We start from the raw sequence: 15,351 nt of genomic DNA on the forward strand, positions 1-15,351 counted from the left end.
GGAGGGAGGGAGGGGGCGAGGGGGGAGGGAGGGAGGGGGCGAGGGAGGAGGAGGGAGGGGCGAGGGAGGGAGGAGGGAGGGGCGAGGGAGGGAGGGAGGGAGGGATGGGCGAGGGAGGGAGGTAGGGGCGAGGGAGGGGAGGGAGGGAGGGGCGAGGGAGGAAGGGAGGGAGGGGCGAGGGAGGGAGGGAGGGGCGAGGGAGGGAGGGAGGGGCGAGGGAGGGAGGGAGGGAGGGAGGGGCGAGGAGGGAGGGAGGGAGGGAGGGGCGAGGGAGGGAGGGGCGGAGGGAGGGAGGGAGGGAGGGGCGAGGAGGGAGGGAGGGAGGGGCGAGGAGGGGAGGGAGGGAGGGGCGAGGGAGGGAGGGGCGAGGGAGGGAGGGGCGAGGGAGGGAGGGAGGGGCGAGGGAGGGAGGGAGGGAGGGGCGAGGGAGGGAGGGAGGGGCGAGGGAGGGAGGGGCGAGGGAGGGAGGGGCGAGGGAGGGAGGGAGGGAGGGGCGAGGAGGGAGGGGCGAGGGACGGAGGGAGGGAGGGGCGAGGGAGGGAGGGGCGAGGAAGGAGGGAGGGAGGGGGCGAGGGAGGGAGGGAGGGGCGCGGGAGGGAGGGAGGGAGGGAGGGGCGAGGGAGGGAGGGAGGGGCGAGCGAGGGAGGGAGGGGCGAGGGAGGGAGGGGCGAGGGAGGGAGGGAGGAGCGAGGGAGGGAGGGGCGAGGGAGGGAGGGGCGAGGGAGGGAGGGGCGAGGGAGGGAGGGGCGAGGGAGGGAGGGGCGAGGGAGGGAGGGAGGGGCGAGGGAGGGAGGGAAGGGCGAGGGAAGGAGGGAGGGGCGAGGGAGGGAGGGAGGGGCGAGGGAGGGAGGGGCGAGGGAGGGAGGGGGCGAGGGAGGGAGGGGCGAGGGAGGGAGGGAGAGGCGAGGGAGGGAGGGAGAGGCGAGGGGCGAGGGAGGGAGGGGCGAGGGAGGGAGGGAGGGAGGGGGGAGGGAGGGAGGGAGGGGCGAGGGAGAGAGGGAGGGAGGGCGAGGGAGGGAGGGAGGGAGGGGCGAGGGAGGGAGGGAGGGAGGGGTGAGGGAGGGAGGGAGGGAGGGAGGGGCGAGGGAGGGAGGGAGGGAGGGGCGAGGGAGGGAGGGAGGGAGGGAGGGGCGAGGGATGGAGGGAGGGAGGGGCGAGGGAGGGAGGGGCGAGGGAGGGAGGGAGGGGCGAGGGAGGGAGGGAGGGGCGAGGGAGGGAGGGAGGGGCGAGGGAGGGAGGGAGGGGCGAGGGAGGGAGGGAGGGGCGGAGGGAGGGAGGGAGGGGCGAGGGAGGGAGGGAGGGGCGAGGGAGGGAGGGAGGGGCGAGGGAGGGAGGGAGGGGCGAGGGAGGGAGGGAGGGAGGGGCGAGGGAGGGAGGGAGGGAGGGAGGGGCGAGGGAGGGAGGGAGGGAGGGGCGAGGGAGGGAGGGAGGGAGGGGCGAGGGAGGGAGGGAGGGAGGGGCGAGGGAGGGAGGGAGGGAGGGGCGAGGGAGGGAGGGAGGGAGGGGCGAGGGAGGGAGGGAGGGAGGGGCGAGGGAGGGAGGGAGGGGCGAGGGAGGGAGGGGCGAGGGAGGGAGGGAGGGAGGGGCGAGGGAGGGAGGGGCGAGGGAGGGAGGGGCGAGGGAGGGAGGGAGGGGCGAGTGAGGGAGGGAGGGAGGGGCGAGGGAGGGAGGGAGGGAGGGAGGGAGGGACGGGCAAGGGAGGGAGGGAGGGGCAAGGGAGGGAGGGAGGGAGGGGCAAGGGAGGGAGGGAGGGGCAAGGGAGGGAGGAGGGGCAAGGGAGGGAGGGAGGGAGGGGCAAGGGAGGGAGGGAGGGGCGAGGGAGGGAGGGAGGGAGGGCGGAGGGAGGGAGGGAGGGAGGGGCGAGGGGGGAGGGAGGGAGGGGCGAGGGAGGGAGGGGCGAGGGAGGGAGGGGCAGGGAGGGAGGGAGGGAGGGGCGAGGGAGGGAGGGGCGAGGGAGGGAGGGGCGAGGGAGGGAGGGAGGGAGGGGGGAGGGAGGGAGGAGGGGGAGGGAGGGAGGGGCGAGGGAGAGAGGGAGGGAGGGGCGAGGGAGAGAGGGAGGGAGGGGCGAGGGAGGGAGGGAGGGGCGAGGGAGGGAGGGAGGGAGGGGCGAGGGAGGGAGGGGCGAGGGAGGGAGGGAGGGGCGAGGGAGGGAGGGAGGGAGGGGCGAGGGAGGGAGGGAGGGGCGAGGGAGGGAGGGAGGGAGGGGCGAGGGAGGGAGGGAGGGGCGAGGGAGGGAGGGAGGGGCGAGGAGGGAGGGAGGGGCGAGGGAGGGAGGGGCGAGGGAGGGAGGGGAGGGAGGGGCGAGGGAGGGAGGGACGGAGGGGCGAGGGAGGGAGGGAGGGAGGGGCGAGGGAGGGAGGGAGGGAGGGGCGAGGGAGGGAGGGAGGGAGCGGCGAGGGAGGGAGGGAGGGAGGGGCGAGGGAGGGAGGGGCGAGGGAGGGAGGGGCGAGGGAGGGAGGGGCGAGGGAGGGGCGAGGGAGGGAGGGGCGAGGGAGGGAGGGAGGGAGGGGCGAGGGAGGGAGGGAGGGAGGGAGGGGCGAGGGAGGGAGGGAGGGGCAAGGGAGGGAGGGAGGGAGGGGCGAGGGAGGGAGGGGCGAGGGAGGGAGGGAGGGAGGGAGGGGCGAGGGAGGGAGGGAGGGGCGGAGGGAGGGAGGGAGGGAGGGGCGAGGGAGGGAGGGAGGGAGGGGCGAGGGAGGGAGGGGCGAGGGAGGGAGGGGCGAGGGAGGGAGGGGCGAGGGAGAGAGGGGCGAGGGAGAGAGGGGCGAGGGAGGGAGGGGCGAGGGAGGGAGGGGCGAGGGAGGGAGGGAGGGGCGAGGGAGGGAGGGAGGGAGGGAGGGGCGAGGGAGGGAGGGAGGGAGGGAGGGGCGAGGGAGGGAGGGAGGGAGGGAGGGGCGAGGGAGGGAGGGAGGGAGGGAGGGGCGAGGGAGGGAGGGAGGGAGGGAGGGGCGAGGGAGGGAGGGGAGGGAGGGAGGGCGAGGGAGGGAGGGGCGAGGGAGGGAGGGAGGGGCGAGGGAGGGAGGGAGGGAGGGGCGAGGGAGGGAGGGAGGGAGGGGCGAGGGAGGGAGGGAGGGAGGGGCGAGGGAGGGAGGGAGGGAGGGGCGAGGGAGGGAGGGAGGGGCGAGGGAGGGAGGGAGGGGCAAGGGCGGGAGGGAGGGGCAAGGGCGGGAGGGAGGGAGGGGCAAGGGCGGGAGGGAGGGAGGGGCAAGGGAGGGAGGGAGGGAGGGGCGAGGGAGGGAGGGAGGGAGGGGCGAGGGAGGGAGGGAGGGAGGGGCGAGGGAGGGAGGGAGGGAGGGGCGAGGGAGGGAGGGAGGGAGGGGCGAGGGAGGGAGGGAGGGAGGGGCGAGGGAGGGAGGGAGGGAGGGGCGAGGGAGGGAGGGAGGGGCGAGGGAGGGAGGGAGGGAGGGGCGAGGGAGGGAGGGAGGGAGGGGCGAGGGAGGGAGGGAGGGAGGGGCGAGGGAGGGAGGGAGGGAGGGGCGAGGGAGGGAGTGAGGGGCGAGGGAGGGAGGGAGGGAGGGGCGAGGGAGGGAGGGAGGGGCGAGGGAGGGAGGGAGGGAGGGAGGGGCGAGGGAGGGAGGGAGGGAGGAGGGAGGGGCGAGGGAGGGAGGGAGGGGCGAGGGAGGGAGGGAGGGGCGAGGAGGGGCGAGGGAGGGAGGGAGGGGCGAGGGAGGGAGGGAGGGGCGAGGGAGGGAGGGAGGGGCGAGGGAGGGAGGGAGGGAGGGGCGAGGGAGGGAGGGAGGGAGGGGCGAGGGAGGGAGGGAGGGAGGGGCGAGGGAGGGAGGGGCGAGGGAGGGAGGGGGGGAGGGAGGGGCGAGGGAGGGAGGGGGGAGGGAGGGAGGGGCGAGGAGGGGCGGGAGGGAGGGGCGAGGGAGGGAGGGAGGGGGGAGGGAGGGAGGGGCGAGGGAGGGAGGGAGGGGCGAGGGAGGGAGGGAGGGGCGAGGGAGGGAGGGAGGGGCGAGGGAGGGAGGGAGGGGCGAGGGAGGGAGGGAGGGGCGAGGGAGGGAGGGAGGGAGGGGCGAGGGAGGGAGGGAGGGAGGGGCGAGGGAGGGAGGGAGGGAGGGGCGAGGGAGGGAGGGGCGAGGGAGGGAGGGAGGGGCGAGGGAGGGAGGGAGGGAGGGGCGAGGGAGGGAGGGAGGGAGGGGCGAGGGAGGGAGGGAGGGGGGAGGGAGGGAGGGAGGGAGGGGCGAGGGAGGGAGGGAGGGGGGGGCGAGGGAGGGGGGGGCGAGGGAGGGAGGGAGGGGGGGCGAGGGAGGGAGGGAGGGGGGCGAGGGAGGGAGGGAGGGAGGGGCGAGGGAGGGAGGGAGGGGCGAGGGAGGGAGGGGAGGGGCGGGCGAGGGAGGGAGGGAGGGGCGGGCGAGGGAGGGAGGGGCGGGCGAGGGAGGGAGGGGCGGGCGAGGGAGGGAGGGAGGGGCGGGCGGGCGAGGGAGGGAGGGAGGGAGGGGAGGGAGGGGCGGGCGAGGGAGGGAGGGAGGGAGGGGCGAGGGAGGGAGGGAGGGGCGAGGGAGGGAGGGAGGGAGGGGGCGGGAGGGAGGGAGGGGCGGGGGGAGGGAGGGAGGGGCGGGGGAGGGAGGGAGGGGCGGGCGGGGGAGGGAGGGAGGGGCGGGCGGGGGAGGGAGGGAGGGGCGGGGGAGGGAGGGAGGGGCGGGCGGGGGAGGGAGGGGCGAGGGAGGGAGGGAGGGAGGGAGGGGCGAGGGAGGGAGGGAGGGGCGAGGGAGGGAGGGAGGGGCGGGCGAGGGAGGGAGGGGCGGGCGAGGGAGGGAGGGGCGGGCGAGGGAGGGAGGGGCGGGCGAGGGAGGGAGGGAGGGGCGGGGCGAGGGAGGGAGGGAGTGGCGGGCGAGGGAGGGAGGGGCGAGGGAGGGAGGGAGGGGCGAGGGAGGGAGGGAGGGGCGAGGGAGGGAGGGAGGGAGGGGCGGAGGGAGGGAGGGAGGGGGCGAGGGAGGGAGGGAGGGGCGAGGGAGGGAGGGGAGGGGGAGGGAGGGAGGGAGGGAGGGAGGGGCGGGCGAGGGAGGGAGGGAGGGAGGGGCGGGCGAGGGAGGGAGGGAGGGAGGGGCGGGCGGAGGGAGGGAGGGAGGGGCGGGCGAGGGAGGGAGGGGCGCGGGACGGAGAGGGGCAGCGATGGATAGGAAGGTATGGATGTGGAATGGAGGGAACAGTGTCAGTGTGAGGGAATGTCGGTGGGTGGGAGGAAAGCTGAAATGAAGTGGTTGCGGGGAGGGAACGGGTTGGGAGCAGGTCGGCATCAGGTTGAGTGTGGGGAGAGAGAGGCCGACGGAGGGAGAGGATGAAGCATGGGGAATAGTGTGGGTGAGCGGGGGCGGCGGATAGGGTTTTTTTGTGGGGAGGAAGGTGCCTCCAAATCCCAAATCTGAAATTCCGATCAACCGGCGCCATTTTAAGAGCTGTACACGGCAGAGCGCATGCGGAGCGAGTGCAACCAATCCAGGTTCACAGTCCGCCCCTCCTTCACTCCGATTGGTTGGACGCCCGGTGCTCCGGCTGGGTCCCGCCCTCTCATTTTCAAAGTGGGTGAATGCTCCCCTTTTGAACCTCGTAAAAAGAGTTTTCCAATCCAATCAGTGTGAGTCTCGGATCGAAATTCCCAACATTCTGTGGGAGGAAACCCATGCGGACAGAAAGAGAATATGCAAGTGTCACAGCCCTCCAAGGCCAGAATTGAACCAAGATTGGGACCAGGCCCGACTCAGTGCAAGTCCAGGATAGAAATTCCCAACATTCTCTCTTGCTGTTACCTGGAGCAGGATGAGTGTGCATGTAATCCACCCACTGTGCATACTCCTGTTGTGAGAATAGATCACATTCCGATTGACTGGAAACGCTGGGTAAGATAGCCACCATTTAAATATGTTACTGTGGAAAAGATCAGCATGTTTTATGGTTTCATTACCGATATAGTCAAAGCACTAAGGTATAAAATTATGAAAATATGTAATACAGCAGCCAAAGTCCACAGGCACAACAGTCCTATCCTTGGTTTAATTAGCAGCAGAACAGACCTCTACAATTAAAGGTGAACACATTGGAGTGTCAGTTATTGAACTAATGATTCAATAGGCCCCCCCGCCAAAAATACACACATGGGCTGGCACACTCAGCGTTCTGTACAGCTGCATCATCAGACTCCAGCTTTTATACTCTATACCCCGTCCTATGAAGGCAAGCATACCATATGCCTTCTTCACCACCTTCTCCACCTGTGTTGCCACCTTCAAGGATTTGTGGACTTGCACACCTAGGTCCCTCTGTGTTTCTGTACTCCTGATGACTCTGCCATTTATTGTATAACTCTTCCCTACATTATTTCTTCCAAAATGCATCACTTCGCATTTATCCGGATTAAACTCCATCTGCCACCTCTCCGCCCAATTTTCCAGCCTATCTATATCCTGCTGTATTGCCCGACAATGCTCTTCGCTATCCGCAAGTCCAGCCATCTTCATGTCATCCGCAAACTTGCTGATTACACCAGTTACACCTTCTTCCAAATCATTTATATATATCACAAATAGCAGAGGTCCCAGTACAGAGCCCTGCGGAACACCACTGGTCACAGACCTCCAGCCGGAAAAAGACCCTTCTAAGTACAGCACAGGAACAGGCCATTCAGCCCACCAAGCCTACGTCATCACATTGTCCTACCTAGATCAACCGTCTGCATCCCTCTATACCCCACATGTTCCTGTGCCTGTCCAGATAAGTCTTAAATATTGCTAACCTGTTTGTCTCAACCACCTCACTTGGCAGTGCATTCCAGGCCCCCACCAGCCTCTGTGTAAAAAACTGGCCTCACACATCTCTACTGAACATTTTCCCCCTTACCTCGAACTTGTGCCCCCTTGTGATGGTCATTTTTGCCCTGGGAAAAATCTTCCACTGTTCACCTTATCTATGCCCCTCTTAATTTTATAAACTTTTGTCAGGTTGCACCTCAGCCTTCTTTCCAGGGAGAACAACCCCAGTTTATTCAATTTCTCATCATAGCTAATTCAAGGAACAAAGAAAATTACAGCATAGGAACAGGCCCTTCGGCCCTCCAAGCCTGCACCGACCATGCTGCCCGACGTAACTAAAACCCTCTACCCTTCCAGGGAACATATCCCTCTATTCCCATCTCAGTCATGTACTTGTCAAGACGCCCCTTAAAAGTCACTACCGTCTTCACTTCCACTACCTCCCCCGGCAACGAGTTCCAGGCACCCACCACTCTCTGTGTAAAAAATCTGCCTCGTACATCTCCTTTAAACCTTGCCCCTCGCACCTTAAACCTATGCCCCCTAGTAATTGACTCTTCCACCCTGGGAAAAAGCTTCTGACTATCCACTCTCTCCATACCCCTCATAATCTTGTAGACTTCTATCAGGTCTCCCCATAACCTCCATCACTCCAGTGAGAACAAACCAAGTTTCTCCAACCTCTCCTCATAGCTAATGCCCTCCATACCAGGCAACATCCTGGTAAATCTTTTCTGTACCCTCTCCAAAGCCTCCACATCCTTCTGGTAGTGTGGTGTCTAGAATTGAACACTTTACTCCAAGTGCGGCCTAAGGTTCTATAAAGCTGCAACATGACTTGCCAATTTTTAAACTCAATACCCCGGCTGATGAAGGCAAGCATGCCGTATGCCTTCTTGACTACCTTCTCCACCTGCATTGCCACCTGCGATGACCTGTGTACCTGTACACCCAGATCCCTTTGCCTATCAATATTCTTAAGGGTACTGCCATTTACTGTATATTTCCTACCTGTATTAGACCTTCCAAAATGCATTACCTCACATTTGTACCTTCCATACCAGGCAATATCCTGGTAAACCTTTTCTGTACTCTCTCCAAAGCCACCATGTCCTGATAGTGTGGTGACCAGAATTGGACACACTATTCTAAATGTGGCCTAACCAACGTTTTATACAACTGCAACATAATTTGCCAACTTTTATACTCGAAGTCCCAGTCAATGAAGGCAAGCATGCCACATGCTTTCTTGATCACCTTTTCTACCTGTGCTGCCACTTTTAAGGATCTGTGGACCTGTACTCCCAGATCTCTGTGTGTGTCTATACTCCTGGTGGTTCTGCCATTTATTTTATAGCTCCCACCTGAATTGGATCTACCAAAACACGTCACCTTTAATTTGTCCTTTCTGGTGTGATATATCTGGCTCCCAAGTTTGTCTGCATGATGGTTGTTCTCTGGGGCCATCAACTCTGATGTTCTACAAGTTTCTTTAATTGTATTTTCTGATGGTCATTGTCTTTTTGAGATGATACTGTCCCAGTCTCTTTATATAGAACTGACTTGATTTTGGTATTGGCATGCTTTGAAGATTACAGTACAGTCTGTCTCTGTGTGTTAAGGTTTGGCCTTTTTGTTTGCAGTGTTTATGTCCATGAAGCTTTTGTGACTTTATATTTAATAATAGTCCAGTTGGAGGGGATTCTGATCCTACAACCACTGTGGAGCCATCATGCCTGTGTTGGTTCTTTAAAAGAGTGAGCAATTCATCTCACAGCACAAGACATGCTGGTTAGGTGCATTGACCGGAACACGTGCCGGAGTGTGGCGACGAGGGGAATTTCACAGTAACTTCATTGCAGTGTTAATGTAAGCCTTACTTTGACTAATAAATAAACTTTAAAGCCCTTGTCTTTTCTCTTTAAGATAATGTTTCTTTTCAAGTATATATCTAATTCATTTTGTAAACTTTGTTACTGTTGAATCTGAATCTAAATTCAATATTTCTCATGCCAGGCCAGGCTTTTGAACTTACTACCATTTCATAAAGCCAAAGTGAACTTTATCTCTGGAAGGGTCAAAATCCTGCAGATAAATAGATTTGTTTGTTCTGACCCATACTATAGGAGCAGCTTTCTGCTGTGAATGTAAAGGAGTGATTCAAGGAGTTAGTGTAGATCTACCATTCTGAGCCATTCCTGCTGGACATTATGCAGCTCTGGTATCCGTTTGTAGTGTTTCTTTTCTCCAGAGTGTTACTGGTGACAATCTGGGGATCTGCCCTGCGGAAGGCAGTCACTGGATTAATTTAAAACCCATTATTGAGGAGCTGATTGAGAGGGGTCATGATGTTACTGTGGCTATACATACAGTTGCACTTTACATTAACTATTCTCAGCATCAACCATGAAATTTGCCATATTTGAAGTGCCATTTAAGAATGAGACATACAATGAAGTTATGAAGAATATTCTCCAATTCACGAGAAACCTCATTTATCCTATTGGGGCAGATACAGAAAATTCTCTCCGATAATCGCAAAAGGAACAAAACTGATCCAACAGATTTGTGTTGGAATAATAAAGAACCACAAACTGCTGCAAAAACTGCAAGGGTCAACATTTAAAGTCCTGCTGGTTGACTGTGTACATTATTGCAGTGATCTTCTGGTTATGAAGCTGGGAATTCCCTTCATTTTCACTGAGATTCTCTCTAGGATTTACTGCGGAGAGGCTCTGTGGACAAATCCCAGCTCCTGCTTCCTATGTACCTGTTTCTATGCCAGAGTTTTGTAACAAAATGACTTTTATTGAGAGATTTCAAAATGTTCTTTACTCTCTCATGTATGCTTGGGTGTGCAACCAGTTTTGGCATGACTGGGACTTGCATTACAGTGAATTTTAGATGAGTTGGAAAGTGCATTTCCCCTTATTAAAGTGATAGTAAAGTTACTTGTAGCTTTTGGAATCACAGCTATTTCTGCTCGCCAGTTCCATAAGTTCAGCAAAGTTTTAAAGGCTTGTGAAGAGGTGTAACCTGGTCAATTTAAATAGATTTATGGATACCAGCAAACAAGCTGATTGATGGTTGCAATCTATAACTAAAAAATTGCATTTACGTAGCACCTTTAACAACCTCAGGACATTGCAAAGCATTTTAAAGTGTTTTTGTAGCAAAGTGACTTTCTAATGTAAGAAATGTTCATGGGATAGGTTAGCTAGATGGCTACAGTATGATTCAAACTGATGTAATTGTCATCGGTTCAATCCATGTGCCGGCTACTGTAGTTCATGGAGGCCATCCCTATTTGGCCTGCTGCACACTTAGAGACTAGTGCCCCTCACGCTATATTTATCTCTCTATATTGATGGGAGATGCCTGTGGCCCGTTGAGGACAATGGCTAATTACAATGTCAGGATCACTGCATGATGTGGAGATGCTGGCATTGGACTGGGGTAAACACAGTAAGGAGTCTAACAAAACCAGGTTAAAGTCCAACAGGTTCATTTGGTAGCAAACGCCACTAGCTTTCGGAGCGCTGCTCCTTCGTCAGGTGAGTGGGAGATCTGCTCATAAACAGCAAACAGGGCATATAAAGACACAAACTCAATTTACAGAATAATGAATAATGATTGGAATGCGAGTCTTTACAGCTAATCAAGTCTTAAAGGCACAGACAACGTGAGTGGAGGGAGCATTAACACAGGTTAAAGAGATGTGTATTGTCTCCAGACAGGACAGCCAGTGAGACTTTGCAAGTCCAGGCAAGTTGTGGGAGTTACAGATAGTGTGGCATGAACCCAAGATCCCGGTTGAGGCCGTCCTCATGTGTGCAGAACTTGGCTATCAGTCTCTGCTCAGCGACTCTGCGCTGTCGTGTGTTGTGAAGGTCGCCTTGGAGAACGCCTACCCGAAGATCAGAGGCCGAATGCCCGTGACCGCTGAAGCCATATCCTGTTATGCCCTCATAAGAACAGGATATGGCACTCGACTCATCGATCGACAGTTCCGACGCGCCACAGCGAAAAACCGTACCGACCTCCTCAGAAGACAAACACGGGACACGGTGGACAGAGTACCCTTCGTCGTCCAATACTCCCCTGGAGCTGAGAAGCTACGACATCTCCTCCGGAACCTTCAACATGTCATTGATGAAGACGAACATCTCGCCAAGGCCATCCCCACACCCCCACTCCTTGCCTTCAAACAACCGCACAACCTCAAACAGACCATTGTCCGCAGCAAACTACCCAGCCTTCAGGAGAACAGGGACCACGACACCACACAACCCTGCCACAGCAACCGCTGCAAGACGTGCCGGATCATCGTCACGGATGCCATCATCTCACGTGAGAACTCCATCCACCAGGTACACGGTACATACTCTTGCAACTCGGCCAACATTGTCTACCTGATACACTGCAGGAAAGGATGTCCCGAGGCATGGTACATTGGGGAAACCATGCAGATGCTACGACAATGGATGAATGAACACCACTCGACAATCACCAGGCAAGACTGTTCTCTTCCTGTTGGGGAGCACTTCAGCGGTCACGGGCATTCGGCCTCTGATATTCGGGTAAGCATTCTCCAAGGCGGCCTTCACGACACACGACAGCGCAGAGCCGCTGAGCAGAGACTGATAGCCAGGTTCTTGCACACATGAGGACGGCCTCAACCGGGATCTTGGGTTCATGTCACACCATCTGTAACTCCCACAACTTGCCTGGACTTGCAAAGTCTCACTGGCTGTCCTGTCTGGAGACAATACACATCTCTTTAACCTGTGCTAATGCTCTCTCCACTCACATTGTCTGTACCTTTAATACTTGATTAGCTGTAAAGACTTGCATTCCAATCATTATTCATTATTCTGTAAATTGAGTTTGTGTCTTTATATGCCCTGTTTGCTGTTTATGAGCAGATCTCCCACTCACCTGACAAAGGAGCAGCGCTCCGAAAGCTAGTGGCGTTTGCTACCAAATGAACCTGTTGGACTTTAACCTGGTGTTGTGAGACTCCTTACCAGGATCACTGCAGCCAGTGTTTGCATTATGTCACTATGTATTTCAAAAAAGAGCAGGACTACCTGGTGTCCTGGTCAACGTTCAGCGCTCAGCTAAGATTACTAAAGTAGAGGTTTATTGTACTTTGATGTTTTCAAATGTGCCATCATGTTCTTAATACCTCAAAATACCTAAGCTCAAGTGCCTGATTGCTTATTCTTGTTCCTGTGTTTCAATACAGAAACATTTTTGAATTTGTTGTTTAGGATTATTCAATAGTTATTAAAACAACCTGATTATGTAATGCTGTTGAAGATCATAAAGTAACTACATTGTTATATTAGTGTATAAAATGAATAGATTTTATAAGTGATTGTTCTTAAATATTCTGCGAGGAGTAGAAGATATTTCAGCTACAGCAGAAAATTGCACTTTGCACTTTGCCTCATTGCCTTTCAGGAACATTTAAACCTTCAATACAACACAGATATCAATATAATTTGTACCCTAATGAGGTCTGAATGTGACCTTGGATTAGTCAAGTCAAATTGGCCAAGGCTCCTGGGTTTGTGTCCAGTGATCCAAATTAGGCAAGGACAGGATTGGGTTTAATTGGAATGATACCAGGAATGAGGGACTTCAGCCATGTGGAGAGACGAGGGAAGTTGGCATTATCTAGCTTGAAGCGGAGAGAGTTAAGGGGAGTAATTGATGAGGGATTTTGAGGGACAAAGGGACGATTCACCGCATTTGTCAGATGGCCAGCGAGGATTCCCAATGCCCTGCTTAATGGGGTGTCAGCCAAAAATCTCGCCTGCCATGAAGGCTGTCAGGATTCACCTGCCCTGCTTCGCCAGTCTGATTGGATTCCCACCCTCAGTGGGTGGCAACCCAATAATTATGCAAACCCACTAATTGTAATGCAATTAACAGGTTTGAGGGCCCATTCACTACCTCTCCAGTGGGAAATGCACCAGGCAGGCTTTGGTGCTGGCACTAACCAGCGTGGGCCTCCGGAGCTGGACCCTGAGGGTCTAGGGGAGCACCATCAACCTGCTGCACCTGCAAATCAACTCCTTGTGATTCGTGCACAAGGACACCCAGGTCCCTCTGCACAGCAGCATGCTGCAATTTTTTACCATTTAAATAATAGTCCATTTTGCTGTTATTCCTACCAAAATGGATGACCTCACATTTACCAACATTGTACTCCATCTGCCAGACCCTCACCCACTCACTTAGAATATGTATATCCCTTTGCAGACTTTGTGTTCTCTGCACATTTTGCTCTCCCACTCATCTTCGTGTCATCTGCGAATTTTGACACACTACACTTGGTCCCCAACTCCAAATCATCTATGTAAATCGTAAACAATTGCGGTCCCAACACTGATCCCTGAGGCACACCACTAGTCACTGATCGTGAACCAGAAAAACACCCATTTACCCCCACTCTTTGCTTTCTGTTAGTTAACCAATCCTATATCCATGCTAATACGTTACCCGTAGCACCGTGCACCTTTATCTGCAGCAGTCTTTGGTGCGGCACCTTGTCAAATGCCTTCTGAAAATTCAGATACACCACATCCACGGGTTCTCCATTGTCCACTGCGCACGTGATGTTCTGAAAGAATTCCACCAAATTAGTCAAACATGACTTACCCTTCATGAACCCATGCTGCATCTTACCAATGGGACAATTTATATCTAGATGTCTCACTATTTCTTCCTTGATAGATTCAAGCATTTTCCCTACTACAGAAGTTAAGCTAACCAACCTATAGTTACCCTCCTTTTGTTTACCTCCTTTTTTAAACAGTTAACCTTCTCTGGCATCCAGCCAATTGTGTAACTGGAAACTGATCACATGACTTGAACAGCCAATGAAATTATTTGTGAACAATGCCATTATGCTTGGTTCAGATTGCATGTATTCCACACACAACCCATTAACTTGATGTCATTAAGTCTCAGTCAATGTAAACAACCTTCCATTTTGGTCAACACAGGAAGCTCAGATCACAATTCCCAAACCAGGTTCTGACTCAAAGCCACTTTGCGGCTTGCATCTGGTTTTAATTATAAGTTGACCAAAAATCCCAGCATGTTTAACTCTCAGCCAGAATAGCCCTTTTAAAGCTAATATTGCCATTATTGTTGTTAAAATCATTGTTGTAGTCATTCTTTCTCCGTCCATACTGGTGATGTCCACTGACATTGGATGACTCAGTAAAGCCCAACTCAGTAAAGCACATGTTGAACATACACAGATGATATTTAGGTTAATTTGCTGCCACTCTTGCGATTTGCAGGAATTGGCTTTCTGTAATAAGATCATAATGAGGAACAGAAGTGCATCCTCTGCCGTTCAATGAGGTCATGGCTGATCTCATTGTGGCCTTAACTCCAATTTCTTGCCTCATCTCAATTTCTCTTAACTTCCCTTTTAGCCTCGCGTATATTCAATGACCCAGTTTTCATGCTTCCTGGGGAAGAGAATTCCAAAGATGAATGACCCTCTGAGAGAAGAAATTCCTCCTCATCACCATCTTAAATGGAAGGCCCCTTATTTTTAAGCAATGATCTGTTTCAGATAAGCATTGCCCTGCAGAAAAGCTTTGATGCATTGTATTTCAGCATCAAATGTTCAAGTGAATGATTGGCTCGCCATGTATTGCACGTATGGGGCCAAGGCCACCACTTTGAGACCTGAAAAGTCTCGGCCAACCTCAAATTACCCTGAAATTGGAAGGTTAACAAAGATGAAAAGCTTCAGCAGAAGTCTCCTTACTCAGCAATAATGAAGTTCTGTACTAGCAAGCATAGAAACATAGAAAAACTACAGCACAAACAGGCCCTTCGGCCCACAAGTTGTGCCAAACACATCCTACCTTCTAGCCCTACCTATAACCCTCCATCCTATTACGCTCCATGTACTCATCCAGGAGTCTCTTAAAAGACCCTATTGAGTTCGCCTCCACCACCACTGATGGCAGCCAATTCCACTCACCCACCACCCTCTGTGGAAAAACTTACCCCTAACATCTCCCCTGTACCTACCCCCCAGCACCCTAAACCTGTGTCCTCTCGTAGCAGACATTTCCACCCTGGGAAAAAGCCTCTGAGAGTCCACCCGATCTATGCCTCTCAACATCTTATACACCTCTATTAGGTCTCTCATCCTTCGTCTCTCCAAGGAGAAAAGACCGAGCTCCCTCAGCCTATCCTCATAAGGCATGCCACTCAATCCAGGCAACATCCTTGTAAATCTCCTCTGCACCCTTTCAATCTTTTCCACATCCCTCCTATCGTGAGGCGACCAGAACTGAGCACAGTACTCCAAGTGGGGTCTGACGAGGGTCTTATATAGCAACTATTTAAATAGTAAAATCTTGGATCCAGTCACAGCATTTCTGAATCCAGTCCTGGATTTTGAACTTGCTATCACCTTATCACACAAAACTGAACTTTATACCCCAAAAGACTTAATGCCTGATAGGTGAATGACCTGATTCATACTGATAGGAGCAGTGATCTGTATATAAATGTGTGATTTGACAAGTCAATATTGGTTAATTAGGACTCTGCACCATTCTGG

General features: G+C 56.0%; 1 protein-coding gene across 1 annotated transcript in view; it reads right to left on the minus strand.

Moving 5' to 3' along the window:
* Positions 1 to 5,237, minus strand: part of LOC144494645 (uncharacterized) — a 5,446-nt gene extending 209 nt beyond the window's left edge. Inside the window, 9 exon segments of the mRNA XM_078213849.1 lie at positions 111 to 390; positions 392 to 776; positions 1,292 to 1,630; positions 1,871 to 2,239; positions 2,401 to 2,505; positions 2,576 to 2,798; positions 3,537 to 3,673; positions 3,751 to 4,134; positions 4,193 to 5,237. Coding sequence (XP_078069975.1) covers positions 111 to 390; positions 392 to 776; positions 1,292 to 1,630; positions 1,871 to 2,239; positions 2,401 to 2,505; positions 2,576 to 2,798; positions 3,537 to 3,673; positions 3,751 to 4,134; positions 4,193 to 5,237 — 3,267 coding nt within the window.
* Positions 5,238 to 15,351: the final 10,114 nt, after the last annotated feature.

Source organism: Mustelus asterias, chromosome 6, assembly GCF_964213995.1.
Source record: "Mustelus asterias chromosome 6, sMusAst1.hap1.1, whole genome shotgun sequence".
In the NCBI taxonomy this organism is placed as follows: domain Eukaryota; kingdom Metazoa; phylum Chordata; class Chondrichthyes; order Carcharhiniformes; family Triakidae; genus Mustelus; species Mustelus asterias.